Genomic DNA, 16,356 nt, shown 5'->3' on the forward strand with positions numbered 1-16,356 from the left:
AGGGCCCTGTGGGTTTAGCGTGAACATGCCCCTTGGCCCTGTAAAGTCCAGGGTCCAGAAGCCACGATGGAGGACGAGGAAGTGTGGGACCGCCACGTGCCCTCACCCTTTAGTGCTCCCATCCGGCTTCTCACTGGCCAGGGCCTCAGCTGGCCACAACATTCTATTCGTGCACCATCCCTTCTCTCAACTTACTGAGTGCTCACTGGGTGCCAGGCCCTCTTCTCAGGTCTTAAGGAATCCAGGCCTCGATTTTTCTGGGACGTTCTGATTTCAAGTATGCTCTCCCAACATCGTGTTTCCTTTAGTACCTTTGGGCAAGGAATGTCATGACTCTGTTGTCTGAGTTTCCCTCCAATAACCTTGACTACGAGGCGCTGAGCTCTGGGCAGGCTCCAGGCCAAGCTGTTGACACCCTCTTCTCAGGTCTTAAGGAATCCGGGCCTCGATTTTTCTGGGACGTTCTGTTTCCTTTAGTACCTTTGTGCAAGGAATGTCATGACCCTGTTGTCTGAGTTTCCATCCAATAACTTTGACTACAAGGCACTGAGCTCTGGGCAGGCTCCAGGCCAAGCTGTTGACACGCGTCACTTCACGGGATCCTCACGTCGACCCTGCAAGGAAGGGATTATTAAGCTCATTTTGTAGGCGAGGAAACTGAGGCTCAGAGAAGTTGAATAACTAGAACAAGATCACACAACCAGTAGTAAAAGAAGTCAGAATTTGAACCCAGATTGAGCAGATTGCAAAGCCTTAACCACAGGCTTTACTGGCCAGTTGGTGAGCCGGAGATAAAAGACCCAGACTCTCTGGTCTTCTGATTTAGATTCATTCAACAGGCATCTGCTGAGCACCGCTCTGAGCCGGGCATTGTGCCAACTATTAGGGACACAGAAGTCAGAAGTGTCCTTGCCTTCGAGGAACATGACATAATGGTCAAAGAAACAGAATCAATAGGACTTAACTCTCTCTCCAAGAATATATAAATATATGTTCCTATATATATGCAGAGAGAGAGAATTTAAGGAATGGGCTCACGTGACTGTGGAGGCTGGTGAATCTGAAGTCTGCAGGGCAAGCAGGCTAGAGACCAGGGGAGAGCTGATGTTGCAGCTTGAGGCTGAAGGCGACCAGTCTGCTGAGGAATTCCCTCTGCCCTGGAGGACATAGTCTTATGTCTCTTAAGGCCTTCAGCTGATTGGATGAGACCCACCCACAGTATGGAGGGTTATCAGCTTTACTTAGAATCAACTGAGTTAAATGTTAACCTCATCTAAAAAATACCTTCACAGCAACATCCACACTGGCTGGTGTTTGACCAAATGTCTGAGTACCATGGCCTAGCCAACTTGACACGTAAAATCAACCATCACAGAATATGTAGTTTACAACCCGTGTTGTTAACTCTCGAGGGGTTGCTTGCCCCTTTCGAGCATTTAAAGGAAGCAATAGAGATACCCTTAGCTTTCCTGTCCTTGCAGATGGGGAAACCGAGGCTCAGAGAAGCTGTAACTGGACTAAGGTCATGGGCACATTGGTCAGAATCAAAACGAGTTTCCTTTCCTGACTCTCTGCGAGCATTCTTCATCGTCTGGGGGCTTCTTAGTTTGGGTCCCCACAGAAGAAGACTCTGAGGAAAGGATTTAAAGGGGTGTAGTTTATTTGGGAGGTGCACGATACACCTCCTGGAGGGAGTGGGAAAGCGAGGCAGGGCGGGGAAGAAGCCAGGGAGGGTGTGTTAGTGAGCTGGTCACCATGGTTACCACTTGTGGGTGACTGATGCTTAGCCCACCGGGGGAGCGCTGGGGAGCATTGTGCAGCCCAAGCCCTAGAGCCAGCTTAGGGGGAGCTGGGTCGTCTATACGCCCATGCCCTTTGCCACTGGCTAAGGGCTGCTCCATTAGTTCCCTGGCACTTTGGTCATCGGGCTCTGGTGGCCAGAAAACGCCTCGGGCAGACCGCAGGTACAGGCGCAGGACTCAGACCCGGTCTTTGTGAACTGATGAGAGGGGGGTGCGGAAATGACACCACCTGCTCCAGGAGGAGAGGGGCATACCCACCCCGTCCAGGGACAGAAGACAACTGGAGATGCTTTTCCCCTGAAAAATGCACATAGAGCGTTCTACGTAGTTTGATAGGTTCGTGGACCCTGGAGCTCACCTGGAGACACTGGCTTAACACCTCTACCGCCAGTGACTCTTCCTGTCTCTTTCCTCCACACCCACCCACCCTCCTCCAACAGGAGATAGTCAAGTTTTTATTGACACATAAAGCCCTCTACCCACACACACTCAGGGACTCTTCTGGAGGCTCGGTGTGGTCTGGCCATCAGTGTGTGGGCACCGTGCTCCTCCCCGAGCTTTGGGGCTCCAGAGCAGCTGGCCTGCTGGCAGCCCATCCTCGGCAGCCCTCCCCGGGCTTGGCAAATCCTCTGCCATCTGCCCACTAGAAGCCAGGGTCTCCTCTTGTTCTGGCCGGTGTGAGCCCTGTTGATGAGGTCGATCCACTCGCGTGTGCATTCCGTGGTTGCTTTCACGTCTGTGTGCATTTCTTCAAAGCGCAAAACATATCATGCACACAGAGAAGTGTGTATTCATACGATCATTTTAAGGAATAATATTAAAGTGAACGCCGTGTAAACACCACCTAGGTTAAGAAATAGAAAGTCTTTAGTACCTTGGAAGCTCTTTGGGGACACCACCCTCACTATATCACCCCACTCCCTGAGGTAACGATCATATGAACTTTTGCTATCATCATCCCCTTGGTTTTCTTTATGGGTTTTACTTTATCGTTTAGTTTTACCTGCTTTGGAGCTTTATATAAATGGAAGCTCACTGTATTCCTTTGTGACTTGATTCTTCACTCAACATTGTGCTTATGAAATTCACCCGTGTTGATGTGTGTGCCATGAATGGGTCATCTTCATTGCTCTCTAATGTTCCATCATATGAATATACAACAATTTCATCATTGGTCCTACTGGTGATGGGCATTGTTTCCAGTTTGGGGATAATTAGACTAATGATGCTATGAATATTCATGTATTTGGGGGTACAGGTGCCAGAGTTTCATTAGGTATATACAGTTGACCCTCTGTATCCACGGGTCTTGCATCTGGGGATTCAACTAACCTTGGATAGAAAATACTCAGGAAAAAAATGTTACCTTGTTGCTGATGTGTGTTATGTAGTTAGGCCTACGATGGTTGTGTCTGTAATGAACATGTACAGACTTTTTTTCTTGTCCATTATTCCCTAAACAATACAACTATTTACATAGCATTTACACTGCATTAGGTATTACATATAATCTAGAGATGATTTAAAATATACTGGTGGATATACATTGGTTTTATGCAAATACTTCACCATTTTATAGATGAGACTTGAGCGTCCTTGGATTTTAGTGTTCACAGGGGCCCTGGAACCAATCCCTCACAGATCCAAAGGGTAACTATACCTAAGAGTCCAATTTCTGGCATAGGATATAGGCATTTTCAATTTACTGGGTAATAAACTATTTTTCAAAGTGCCTGTACCAGTTTCGTCCCCATCAACAATTTATAAGAGGTCTAGTTGTTCCATATTCTTGCTGACAGTTCTACTTTTGTGTTTATTTTTGCCTATCTGGTGAGCATTTATTTTATTTATACTATACTTATTTATATATATTATTATTTTATTTATATTTTATTTATTTTTGCATAATGATGAACACGTATCAGATGTATACCATTGTGGTTTACATCTGACTTTCCCTGATTACTAACGATGTTGAATATCTTTTCATCTGTTTATTGGAAATCTGCGTTTCCTATTTCGTGAAAGGCCTATTCACAGTTTTATTCTCTTTTTCTATGGGAGTGTTTCTCTTCTTCTTTTTCTTATTTTTATTAAATGATAGGCATTGTTTATATATCCTGGATATTCGTCTACAAAGAACAGAATAATATAGAAATGATAAACTTAACTGTCTTAAAATTAAGAACTTGTATTTATTAAAAGAGTTTCAGCGAGTAGAAAGATAAGCCACAAATGGGGAGAAAATAATGCATGTAATGCATGTAATGCATGTAAATGGTGACAGACCAGTATATAGGGTTTAGGAAAACCTCCATGCAATAATGAAATATCTGGCCCTCTGTTCTGTGTCACTGGCCTATTCATCTGTCTCTGCAGAAGCTCTACATTGTCTTAGCTACTACAGCTTTATAATAAGTCTTAATACCTAGTAGAGCAAGTTTGTTCATGTTTTTATCTTCGAGAGCGACTTAGCTGTTCTTGGCTCTTAACACCTCTATACAGATTTAAGAATCAGCTTACAAGTTACACACACACAGCCCTATAGAGATTCTGAGTTTTTATGAATTCATAGGTCTTGGGGAGAATTGACATCTTTTCAGTATCCAGCTTTCAATCTATGAACGTGGTCTCTCTCCATTAATTTAGATCCTCCCTGATCTTTTTCAGTATAGTCGCACAGCATATTCCTCGAAGATTTTGTGCATCTTTTGTTAGATTTGCTCTTTGATTTTGTGTTTATCTATTTTTTTATGGCTACTGTAAGTGGCCTATTTAATGTTTAAAATTTTCTATTTGCCGTTGGTATGTAGAAAGGCAATCGATTTCTGCATATTGGTTTTATAGTGATGGCCTCGCTAAACCTTTTATGAATTCGTACAGCTTGTTGATTCTTTTGGATTGCCTATGTGTATACCATTTCTTTCCAATCCTTAAAACTTTCATTTCTTTCTCCTGCCTCACTCTACTCATGAACTTCCTGTTCGATGCCGACTAGAAGCCATGACGGTGACAGTTTTGTATTGCTTTGACACTGGAAGGAGAGTTTCAACTTTCCATCATTAAGTCTGATTTTTTGACACGGGTTTCTTGTAAATCAGTGGTTCTCAAACCCCAGCAGCACCAGAGTTACCCGGAGGGCTTATTAAAGCACAGATCGCCGCCTCCCTGCTTCTCCCCACACCCGGAGTTCATGATTCAGTAGGTCTGGGTGAGGCCTGAGGGCTTTTATTTCGGACAAATTCCCCGGCAGGGCAGATGCTGCCAGTCTGGGGACCACACTTTGAGAACCGCTGTCATAGATATCCTTCATCGGGGAAAGAATTTCCTTTCTCTTTTCAGCTTGAGTTTTAAAAGTCATAAATGGAAATTTTATCAACTGTTTAAGGTGAACTTTCATTCCTATGGATCAATTTAATTTGATCTGATATTGTGTAATCTGGTATTGTATCTTTTTTGAATTTAGTTTGCTAAGAGTTTTGTTTAGAAATTTTGTATTTATGGGCTCCTTGCTGTGTCTATACGTTTCCTTTCCCACGCTGTTCTTGACAAGGACCATACCTAGCTCAGATACAGGAGTGGAAAAATGGAAGCGATCGTAGTTGTTATTATTACGTCCTTATAATTGTACTCATCATACCATGTTGCCAATGTCTGTTTGCCAGCTTTGCCTCTCTACTAATCCTGTGAGCTTCCTAAAGGCAGAGTCTCCATCTGCTCATTCACTGCTGTGACCCCAGAATCTACCACTGAGCTGGATATGCAGTAGGAATAATTGTGCTCATATAAAATAGGTCTGAGAATCAAATAGCTGCCTTGGAGAAGACAACTAAGACACTAATGCTGTGGGGGCAGAATGGAAAGAAGGTAATGAAATGAATGTTTTGGGGGTGCTTGCTGTCTGCCAGGCACTGGTCTGGTCCTCAACCCGTTCAGAAAGGTAAGCATCATTCGCATTTTACAGATGAGTGAGTGGAGGCTCAGCCCCAGAAAATCTCTCATCAAATTTGCTGCTGCAAGGTGGTTAAGGACACTGACCACTCCATGTCCTCTTATAAAGGCCCACATGTAGTGGGAACCATTTGGCATGCTGCATGCTACTTTCCTTCTGATAATGAGAATTAGATGGCTAACTCTGTTTCCCTTCTTTGCATGGGCTGCTGGGAAGCTCAGGTCCTAGTTCTGCCCTAAAGTACATTCACTAGTTTGCTTCTTGTGGCATGTATGTTTGTCCTTTTTCCCAGCCTATATTTCCTAGATTTTTTCCTGCTTCGCTGTCTTTATTTCTCTCTATTTTTAAATCATTAGCTTGCTGACTGTTTTCTTATTATAAGTAGCCTCAAATCCCTTGAGGAATGTGTCAGGGGGAATTAAGAAAAAAAAAAAAAGTAAATATAAAGACTGAGCTGGCTGTCCAGTACCCTCTTGGGTAGGTTACTCACATAAAACTCATTTCTGAATAATGCCCTGCCCAGCCCTGCTCAGGTCCCGGCTTGCCAGAGCCCTGGGAATTGCCTGGCATGGCTATAATTCCTGTGATTGAGATGTTTCAGATTAAGATAATTAACACCAAGATGCAGTTTCTCAGGATACTGAGACTCATTTAAAGACCCAAGGAGGGTTCAAAGAAGAAACTACGGAACTAACTTTAATGTCGGTCTTGAACTCTTCAAAGAAAGCATTTTCAGACAGAGTCTTAGTGGCAGTTTCTTTTCATCTCTGGCTTATAACAGACGCATCTGTGGAGCGCCCACGGTGACGATGCTCACCCTGGGTTTTCCGAGTGCGCATTCCTTTCCACGAATTTCAAGGGTGACTCCTGCCCTCTGACATTCTATCAGGAGCCATCTCAAATCCTTGCCACCAACCTCACAAGAAAATGCTGGGAACCAGGAGACCAAGGTCTGGTTCCCAGAACTGGGATGATGAACTTGAGGCAACTGGGAGCCTAGCTCATCTCCTACCCTGGGCCTAGTGAAAATTTGCCTGCTGCTTGTTTGAGTTTCAAGTTGTAGGGGAGTGGCGGCCTCTGGCACATTGTGGTGGACAAATGGGAGACACCACAGCCCTCCTCCCAGTGACAGAAAGTGCTGGTACCTGTTGTGTCAATCAAGGCTTTGCCGTAGCCAAACTTCTTAAGAAGTCCATAAGAAATTTTAATTTAAAAAAAAAGTTTATCATCAGGAAAAGTGTGTAAGAGACTCCTTATGAGGCAGCATAGAAAATCGAGGCTTCAGAGCCAAGTACATCTGTCTTGTAGCTTCTTAGGGCAAGTTACTTCAAGTTACGTCCTCCCCCATCATGTAGCTGCAGTTTACTGGGTGCCAGGCACTGTGCCGAGCACCTACCCGGACAGCTATTACATAGCTCCCAACACTACCCTGAAACAGGTACTAGTAGTATCCCCATTTTACCAGGGAGGAAAGTAAAGTTCAGGGAGGTTAAGTAACCTGCCCAAGGTCACACAGCTGGCAAGTGAGAAAGCCAGAAGCACACCCCAGCAGCGTGGTCCCAGAGCCCATGCTCTGAACTATGCCACAGCCTTCGCCATTGATTGCCTGGGTACATGGTATGTGCTCAGTGAACATCTAATGAATTAAATGAAAGTGTGCTTGAGGGTTGGCTCCTGGTTCCTTTCTCCATCTGTAGAGCTCCTAGTCATGAACAACAGGTAGGTCTAGGTTGGCGGATGGACCTCAACCTACTTCCGTGTTGGCTCACCAGTTGCTTCATTGCCACAAACAGGGACGTGAGAGAGACAGAGAGAGACACTCGACTGCGTACCTTTACCAGCCGCCAGGCCCTTGAGGAGGGCTTTGTTGTCTGTACCCATTGAAGAAACGCTTGATTCGCTAATCTCTGTCCAGGAAACTCTATTCATCATGGTTCTCAGTCAGCGGGCGACACCCAGAACCACAACCCAAGTGGGCTTGGGAGTGGGGCAAGGAGCAGACAGAGAGGAACCCATAGGGGTTGGGCCCGGTGCTGTGTGACCACAGTTACGAGAAGGCTGAGTCTGAATCTCTGAGGGTGGGACAACATAAATGAATAGAAATGCAACCTGAGCTGAAAACTAAAGGCTGGGGCCTGGGACGCCTCCTTGGTGAAAGAGATCTTTTTTCTGGCCTGATCTCTTTCTCCTCTGGGTTTGAGGTGGCTGGTGGTCAGCCTTCTCCCTTGTCTATAATGTGGACTCGACTCTGGGAGGTGACTGCCCAGCCAAGGACCACATTTCCCAGAGTCCCTCGCACCCACACGCGGCCACTGCTTACAGCTGGACTGTAAGCAGAAGTGATGTGTGTCCCTTCCGGCCCTGGTTCTTGCCCTGATAGTTCTTAAAAGCCTGATCGTTTTTCTAGGTGATGCTAACATGTAAGAGAGTTGAGAACCACTGGAGCGGATGGTTAAGAACCCCAGCTCTGGAGGTCACCTGTCTAAGCTCAAACCTGTCTCCCCACTTCACAGCTCCATGACCTTGGCAAGTTTCTTCATTTCTTTGTGCCTCGGTTTCCTTATCTATAAAATGACGGTAATAATGATAACTACCTGTTAGCCTGTTTTGAAAAGCAAATGAGATCATGTGCATAAAGTGTCCAGCACATGCCTGGCACATGTCTGGTATATGGCTCATACCCACCATCATCGCACTGCAGCAGATGTGGATGACATTGACTTTGTAGGAAATGACAGTTTTCTCTGACTGTGCGGTCATCCAGAATTCCTTTCCTGCCATCTTCCCCTGGAGCCCCAGCTGCTCCAGCTGCACTAGCCTGACACTCCTGCCCCTGGGGCAGTCATCCAGAATTCCTTTCCTGCTATCTTCCCCTGGAGCCCCAGCTGCACTAGCCTGACACTCCTGCCCCTGGGGCTGCCGGCCAAAGTTCAGGAGACCACAGAGTTGGGCAACCTCCCGCCAAGGCCCTGCAGTTACTTATTCCTAATTCTGAATAAAGTGTGAGTCAGGCAGGCCCAGGGCCATCCAGAGCTGTAAATCCTAAGAAAGACAGGTCCTCGCTTCCTGTCTGGACCTGAGCCTCCTCCTGGGTCTGTCTCAGGCGGCCGAGACCAGCAAGAAACGATCCGAGAGCTGCCAGAGCATCCTTCCCTTCCCTCCCTCTCAAATCTGACCTCTGCATCTCAAAGAGTCTTTGGTCCTTATTAGAATGCAGGAATCGGGAGTTTATCTAAAGAGCAGTGGCTTGAGGAGGGTTTGGGAGATGTTACATAACAACAATCCTTGTTTATTGATCACCTACTACGTACCAGGCACTGTGCTACTAAGCACCTCACTTAAATCCCATGCAAGCTCTGTGAGGCGATACAATTATGACGCCCATTTTGCAGAGGAGAAAACGGAGACTCAGAGAGGCTAAGTGCACAGCTGAGAAGCGCCAGTTTAGCACTGGATCGTCCCACACCCAGGCACACGGCCTTTCCATTACGCCATGTTGCTTTGCCCAGAGGCTGTGGTGTATGTACGGAACTCCTGGGCACGCTCTACCCTACCCTGCCCACCCCCAGGTCTTCTTTGTGTCCTGCCTCAGCTACGAGCCCTCTCCTACCTCTGGGTCTTCACACGGCAGTTCCCAATGCCTGGACTCTTGTTCTCCTGCTTGCTCACAGCTCAGTGTCATCCTACAGTCTTAGCCCAAATGTTACTTCTCTCAGAAGTGAAGGTTATCATCCTGTTAAAAGCAGGTCCCCATCTCCTTTACTCCCTGCCCCTCACTTTCTCCACTTCATGGCACTTTCATAATTTTTAGTTATTTATGTTTCTTCACTGGCTACCTGCCTAGATGTAGACTCCTGAGTGCAGAGATTTTGCCTGGTAAACAGTAGATACGCCTTGAAGATTTTTTGAGTGAATGAATGAGGACTGAACAGAGGATGCGAACAAGCTTTTGCTGGGATATAACCAGCAGCCCAGTAGCCATCAGGCTCTCTCAAGACCCTCACCTTGACCTTCCCAGAGTCAAGGCTGACCTCTGTGTTGGAGGAACCATAGTGTGTTGGGGGGAGAGGGAGTTCCCCCACAAGAACCCAGGCCCCATCCTGGTCTCTCTCTTTGGGGTTTCTAGGCCTGAGACCCAGGCCCTGGAAGGGACCAGGCAGTGCAGCACAGGTAGCTGTCTGGGGAGCCAGTGGCCAGTGGAGATGACTCTGACCTTCAGGCTTGATAAGGCAGTCCCCGATGTTTTTAGGAGACACCAGCCTGTACCCATGGGGTCCTAGATCTCAGCACAGCGTCCCTGAGTGTCCAGGACTGCGCGCCAGCCATGGAAGGAGGGTCCATTGTGTGGGTTCCAGGCCTGACTGTGATCCAAGCTCGCAGCTAGGAATAGGCCCCTGGATTTAGAATGTTACGCTAGGGTAGTAGGGCGCCTGCGCCTAAAACATGTAGACATAACTCAGCTTATTGTATCACGCATGTGTGGCTGAATGCCACTCTTGTACTCTGATAGGTGTGGAGCCATGCGGTCCCCTGGGGAGCAGAAGGGGAGCACAGGAAGGGGAGCAGAAGAGCAGAAGCAGAAGAGCGCTCCCGGCAATGGAACTTTGCTCCCCGCAGTGAAGTTGGTGCCGGCCGTTCAGTTCTCATGTCGGCCCCTCGTGCCTTCCTCCAATGGGGTGTCTCACCACTGACACCTTCCCTTCTCGATCAGCTCGGCATTGGCACATTGGTAGCATCTTCTTTCTGCTGACTCCATGACACTTGTCAAGCAGCCAAGCTGGATTTCAGAGGGCGCCTGTGTGGTCCAGCTCACGGAGGCCAGAAAGCTGAGTCGGGGCCTAGCTGGCTTTGGTAAGCAGAATAATGACCCTCCAAAGATGTCCATGTCCTAATCCCCAGAACCTGTGACCTTACACAGCAAGGGGAATCAAGGTCGTAGACAGGATTAGGTTGTGATTCAGCTGACCCAGAGATGGTAGAGTATCCTGGCTTGTCCAGAGGGGCTCAATGTAACCTCGAGGTTCCTTATAAGTGAAAGAGGAGGCAGGAGAGTCAGAGAAATAGTCGAAGATGCTACTCTGCTGGCTTTGAAGATGTAGGAAGAGATTACAAGCCACAGAATGCAGGCCGCCTCTAGGAGCTGGAAAAGGCAAGAGAATAGATTCCCCCCTGAAGCTTTCGGAAGGAGCCCAGCCCTTCTGACGCCTCGACTGGGGCCCAGTGAGACCCATTTCAGATTTCTGACCTCCGGAACTGTAAGGTAATAAAGTTGGGTTGTTTTAAGCCACTAAGTTTTTGGTAATTTGTTACAGCAGCAGTAGGAAACTAATACCCTAGCTATATATTTCGCTGTGTGAACATGAAAATGCCATTTTCAGGAGCCACAAAGAGGACTTCTTTTGCTTCCTCTCTGCATTGGGTTAGGTTCCTGGGGCTCCCCAGTTGTCTCATCCACAGAAACCTAAAACTTTGGGTTGCTTTAAGCCACTAAGTTTGTGGTAATTTGTTACAGCAGCAGTAGGAAACTAATACCCTAGCTATATATTTCGCTGTGTGAACATGAAAATGCCATTTTCAGGAGCCACAAAGAGGACTTCTTTTGCTTCCTCTCTGCATTGGGTTAGGTTCCTGGGGCTCCCCAGTTGTCTCATCCACAGAAACCTAAAACGCAGGAGACAAAGTGGAGAAGCGAGAAGTTTCCAGGGCTTTCCGCTGGGTCTACCCAGAGCCCGATGGCCAGGCTGAGGGTATCTGGGAGTAGGACAAGCATGCTTGAAAGCTCACCCCAGTTCTCCCAACTTCAAGCACTTGCCTTCAAACAGTCACCTTCCCCACCCCAAGCTCTTTCAAAAATTGGATTTTCTTAGCATTCTCATTTGTTCAGCTTCCCCTGGAGGTGACCTTATTCTGATCAAATCTGGCCACGTGAGGGGCATCGGGAGTCTGTTCCAGAGAATCTAAGAAAACCGTGGTGAGAAATCTGTCTCCCGAGGAAACGCCTGTAGCATCTTCTCTAACCGCCCGGAAGCAACGCGGTCCTGGGCCAGCGTGAGTGTGTTTCTGTCTTATGCCACTGGAGAGAATGGGGATGGGGTTGGAAGGGTGACGAGCAGAGAGAGTAACTTCCTGGGGCTCTGTAGCAAGCCTGCCTGGCCTCTTATGGGGCCACGGGCCTCCCCATGGGCAGGAAGGAGGTTGCTGCTAAGGGCATGTGGCAGGCCTTCCTATGCTCCACACGCATCGGCTTCCCCCATTGCCACACTCACAATGCAAACTTCTGGCCACAGCCCGGACTCTCGCCCTGCCACCCTCACTTGATCCTGGCAGCCTGGCATTTGACCCCTGGCCTTGCATTTACGTGTCTGTATCACCACAACTATCCATGCCCGCCCTAACTTGCCCTGTGGCCAAGATGGAACAAACTCACAGTCTTACTAAAATATGGGCTTGTCAACCCCACATTCTTCAAGGGCCAGGCAAACAAATGTTTCAGCGGCAAGAAACTCTTCTGTTCTCGCTATTGTGTTCTAATCCCAAAGAAGGGCCAAAATTAGACTCAAATCATTTGTGTTTCTATAGATTTATTAGCCAGGATGGAAACACAATGGGATCCATACGGAACACATATGCAACTGACACATACCTGAAGAAAACCACCCACCTCTTCCCCATCCCCCCTCACTCCGAGTGGTTCATTCCCAGAACTGTCCTATTGTAAGCTGTCTAGGGGGAATCTGGCCCCTGTAGGCACCCCCACTCCTGAGGCATAGCAGGATATGGAAACACTGACCAGAGGTCAACAGAAAGCCTAAGACCAATCCTGCCGGGAGTTTCCCCTCCCTCAGAGAGAGGCCCCGAGGGCCAGCAAAGCTCCCTATGCAGTATGAAGGATGTCTTCACCCTTGCACCCACCGTCTTCCCAATCTCCAGGAATATCCCAGATACTTCTATCTCCAAGACATTCCAAGAGGTTTGCAGACAAAGCCGGACTTCTGAACATCAGATAATGGAGAATTTACAACTATCATTTCTCCAACATGCACTGAGAAGCACCTACTATGTTGAAAGCTCATTCCGGCACTGGGCAGGGTAGAGAGTTCAAGATCAGGTCAGGAGCTTGGCAGTTGGAATGATGCTCCCACCTTGAGCTAAGTGGACCCCCAGCTCCTTCCGTGCAGAGCGAGAGGCAATCAGACCAAAGCAGAATCATGGGTCCTTCCTCCTTTAGGATACACAGGCCAAAAGGGCAGATGAGATGCATGGATGTCGCTAGACCCCAAAGTGAATTTGGCCCCAAATGGAGGATTGGAGATGGGGATGTTTGGAGGAGTACCCATGAGTCATGTTGATCTACATGAGAGGCCACAAGAAATGAGGTCCTCCTTCTTGGCAGGCCAAGAGGAATCAAGCCTGAGAACCACATGGGTTGCAGGTGAGGAATGAACACTTCTAGGAAAAAGGCTTCTGAGAGGGACAGGTCACCCTCAGTATTCCATCTGGAAGCTTGGGGGCCCCTCGACACTTATCATTCAGGGGCCTATCTTAGTCTCCAGCACCTGGCTCAACGTCCCGCCTCAGGAGGAGAAGATGGTGGGTGGGACAGGCTCAGGGCACCATGTGCCACCACTTGAAGGGGAAGGGCTGGCGGCGCACGTTGGTGCCACAGTGCACCTCCCCGTGCAGCATGTGGTATGGAGTGAAGTCGTCGATGAAGGTGCAGTGCAGGCCCAGCGGCTCCAGCAGCGACCGCACCTTCTCCTCCAGGCAGCAGCGGCCGTTGATGATGGGCCCGAAGGGCTTGGGGATGCCCAGGTACTTCCCCAGCACCAGCATGTTCACCTGCAAAGAAGCGGGATGCCAGGTCAGGGCCAGCACTTTATCATCGGCTCCCACCCCAACACCTTTACTATACCTGGTAGGAAATGGGTTTGTCTCTTAGGCAGCCTTGAAAATAGCTACTCGCCCTTTCATGCAGGAACTTGGGTTAGTAAGAACTCTAGCCAGCTGTGCATTCCCATGGGAGCTTCCACAGAGCTCGCGATAATGTATCTCTCTGGTGACTGCCCTCCCTATTGGTGGATTGTGGTGATTGCCACGTTTGTGCTCCAGAATCCCAATCTCCTAGGCTGTAGCTGAGTGGACAAGGGTAGACATCTGACCCAAGCTGGACCAATCAGATTCTCTCTCTTGGGTATTTGAAGCTGATATGGCAGAAGAATCGAGTCAATCTCTGCCCATGTATGTATCTATAACATGTGGCCATATTCATATTTGTCCCCAGGGATAGAGAAGCAAAAGAAGCCAAGCTGGAGTTGCGGGGGGAGGAGGGAAGAGGGAGGAAATGAATAAAAAGATAGACATAGAAACAAGAGACAGTTACAGGCCCTCCTGAAGCCCCCCCTGTAGCCCTCAGCTTCCATAGCATCCTTATGTTAAATCTCCATCTCTGGCTGAAGCTGGTTTGGGTGGCCCTCTATGTTTCCTGCAAACACAGGAATCTGAACCCATGCACAAGCTTCTGGGGGCACATACATGATTGCAGGGCAGCCTTAAACATGCAGGAAGGAAGGGGAGTGATGAGAGGCTTTGCCGGTGGGGAAATCGAGGAGGGCGAAAGGTTAGCTAGAAGGGGGAAGGAAAGATGGACGGGAATGAAGCAATGGTGGTGTGGACGGGCTTCCTGCAAGGCTCAGAGGATGGGTGAGTTGAGTTCCTCTGGATGATGGGGAGGGGCTGGAGGTGGGGAGGGGAGCTGGGTGATCTCCAGCAGTGCTCCTCAAAGTGTGGTCCTCTGATAGCAGCATCATTGTCACCTGGGTGCTGTTAGAAAGGTAGCAGTGTCTCAGGCCCTACCTCAGACCTGCTGAATCAAACCCCTTGGGTGGGGCCCCAGTGGTCTAGGTGTTCCAGAAGCAAGTTCAAGTTTTAAAAGCACCAGAGGCAAGACCCTTGGGGCTTACTCAAAGGCTACTTCTTCCAAGAAGCCCTCTTGGATCTCCGGTTCTGCCTCTTAGGCTTTGATCCACCTTGAAACGGCCGCATCACTTTATTATACAAAATAGATTTTGGGGGCAGGTGCTCGGAGAGGGGAAGAGTTTCTCCCTCTCCAGATTAGATGGGAAGCTCCTTGAGAGCAAGGAGCAGACTTCGCCATCTCTGTATCTCCTACAGGGTATCCTAATACATGAGGGATGGATGAATGACAAAGCCTGAAGAAAGGGAGCAGAACACCCATCTGAGCCCCGAGCTGATGCTGCATGTTTTAAATGCACGACCTCACATAACCATCGGTTCACTCCGTAAATATCAAGTGGGTCCCTGGGAGGAGGGACGGGTTCTTCCCTGATGGCCCATGAGCAAGGGACTTAGCCAATGTGCATCCATAGTGACCATAACAGTCAACCAACTAGAGGCCTTACTGCTGACCCCATGGGACTCCTGATTCTCTCTGTCACCCCACCAGCCAACACGGTCCTAAACGTGGCGGTGACCAAGCACCTTGCCCTTCTGGGTAGGAGAGGCTTGAAAGCTAATTCGATGAAACCTTAAGTCACAGATGGTGGCCTCACCAAGTCGGGGAAGAAGGCCACCGCCTTCCTCTTCTCAGTTTTGAAGAGCTGGGGGATGTCCACGATGTCCTGCTCGGTCAGGCCCAGCTCCCGCTTCAGCACCTCCCGGTTCCAGTCGATGCAGCTCTGGGGGTGGGGAAGAGGTAGATTTGGGGAGACCCTAACGATGTGTGTTGGGGGCCCCAAGGGGTCATGTCTGGTTACGGAGAGGTGGGCTGCACAGGTACCCATAGATCAAATCTCCACGCAAACCTTATCTTTCTGTCCTTTTGTCAAAATATTTCTGTCCTGTGTCCCGCTCCTCACGGTCCTATCCCACTAGCCGGGCTCTGAATGAGAGTGTTCCAGAATGCTTGACCCGCTTTTCTCCTCTAGATCCTTCACTCCCTAGGGGATCGCCTTCAGTTTCACGATTTACCCACCATCTAGCACTGAGAACGCCCCAGTTTCCATCTCCCAGCCTGCCCTCCGTCTTCACTCAGGGTCGGCCATCTCCTCCACCTCCCTCCCTCTTCTCCGGTACAGGCATTGTCCCCGATCCTTGTGTGTTTAACCCCCTCTCGGCATTTGCTGCTTGTAGGAGCCTGTGCTGGAGATTCTGTTTGCCCTGCCAGACACACGCTACACCTCCTCTGCTCTGTGTCCCGGGAGACCGATCCTTGGAAATCTGGTCTCCCACACCCACTTGTTTCTGATTGGGTTCAGCCCACAGGAGCATTGGCAGGAAGTGGGGGGCTGGTAGGAGAATTCAGTGGGTATTTGTTCCTCCAGCTCCCTCCCTGCCAGATGACTGTGGATTGGCCGTAAAGGTCACAGCTCCCATTTCAAATCCCTCTTTTCACAGCGACTTCTCCAGGTTCCAGTACGAACTCCCTTCCCTAATTCCTTCGGGCCTAGGGGCGGTGACAGCTCCCCTCTTCCTGGCCTGAGGAGACTGCACAACCTTGTTGATTTCCTCAAATGCTTCCGGTGCCTTTGTAAATATTCCCTTGATTAAACTTTTCTACAGTTATTCAGCTTGAGGTGCCATATA

At 48.7% G+C, this 16,356-nt stretch overlaps 1 protein-coding gene across 1 annotated transcript in view; it reads right to left on the reverse strand.

Annotated features, from left to right (window-relative positions):
• Positions 1–12,356: 12,356 nt before the first annotated feature.
• The window catches only part of PADI3 (peptidyl arginine deiminase 3), a 29,857-nt gene continuing 25,857 nt past the window's right edge, over positions 12,357–16,356 (reverse strand). Inside the window, exons 15-16 of the mRNA XM_006914310.3 lie at positions 15,324–15,449; positions 12,357–13,593 (exon numbers count right to left, since the gene is read on the reverse strand). Of these exons, the coding sequence (XP_006914372.1) occupies positions 13,360–13,593; positions 15,324–15,449 (360 nt within the window). The 3' untranslated portion in view covers positions 12,357–13,359. The remainder of the gene's footprint in view (positions 13,594–15,323; positions 15,450–16,356) is intronic.

This window comes from Pteropus alecto, unplaced genomic scaffold, assembly GCF_000325575.1.
Source record: "Pteropus alecto unplaced genomic scaffold, ASM32557v1 scaffold125, whole genome shotgun sequence".
Taxonomy (NCBI): Eukaryota; Metazoa; Chordata; class Mammalia; order Chiroptera; family Pteropodidae; genus Pteropus; species Pteropus alecto.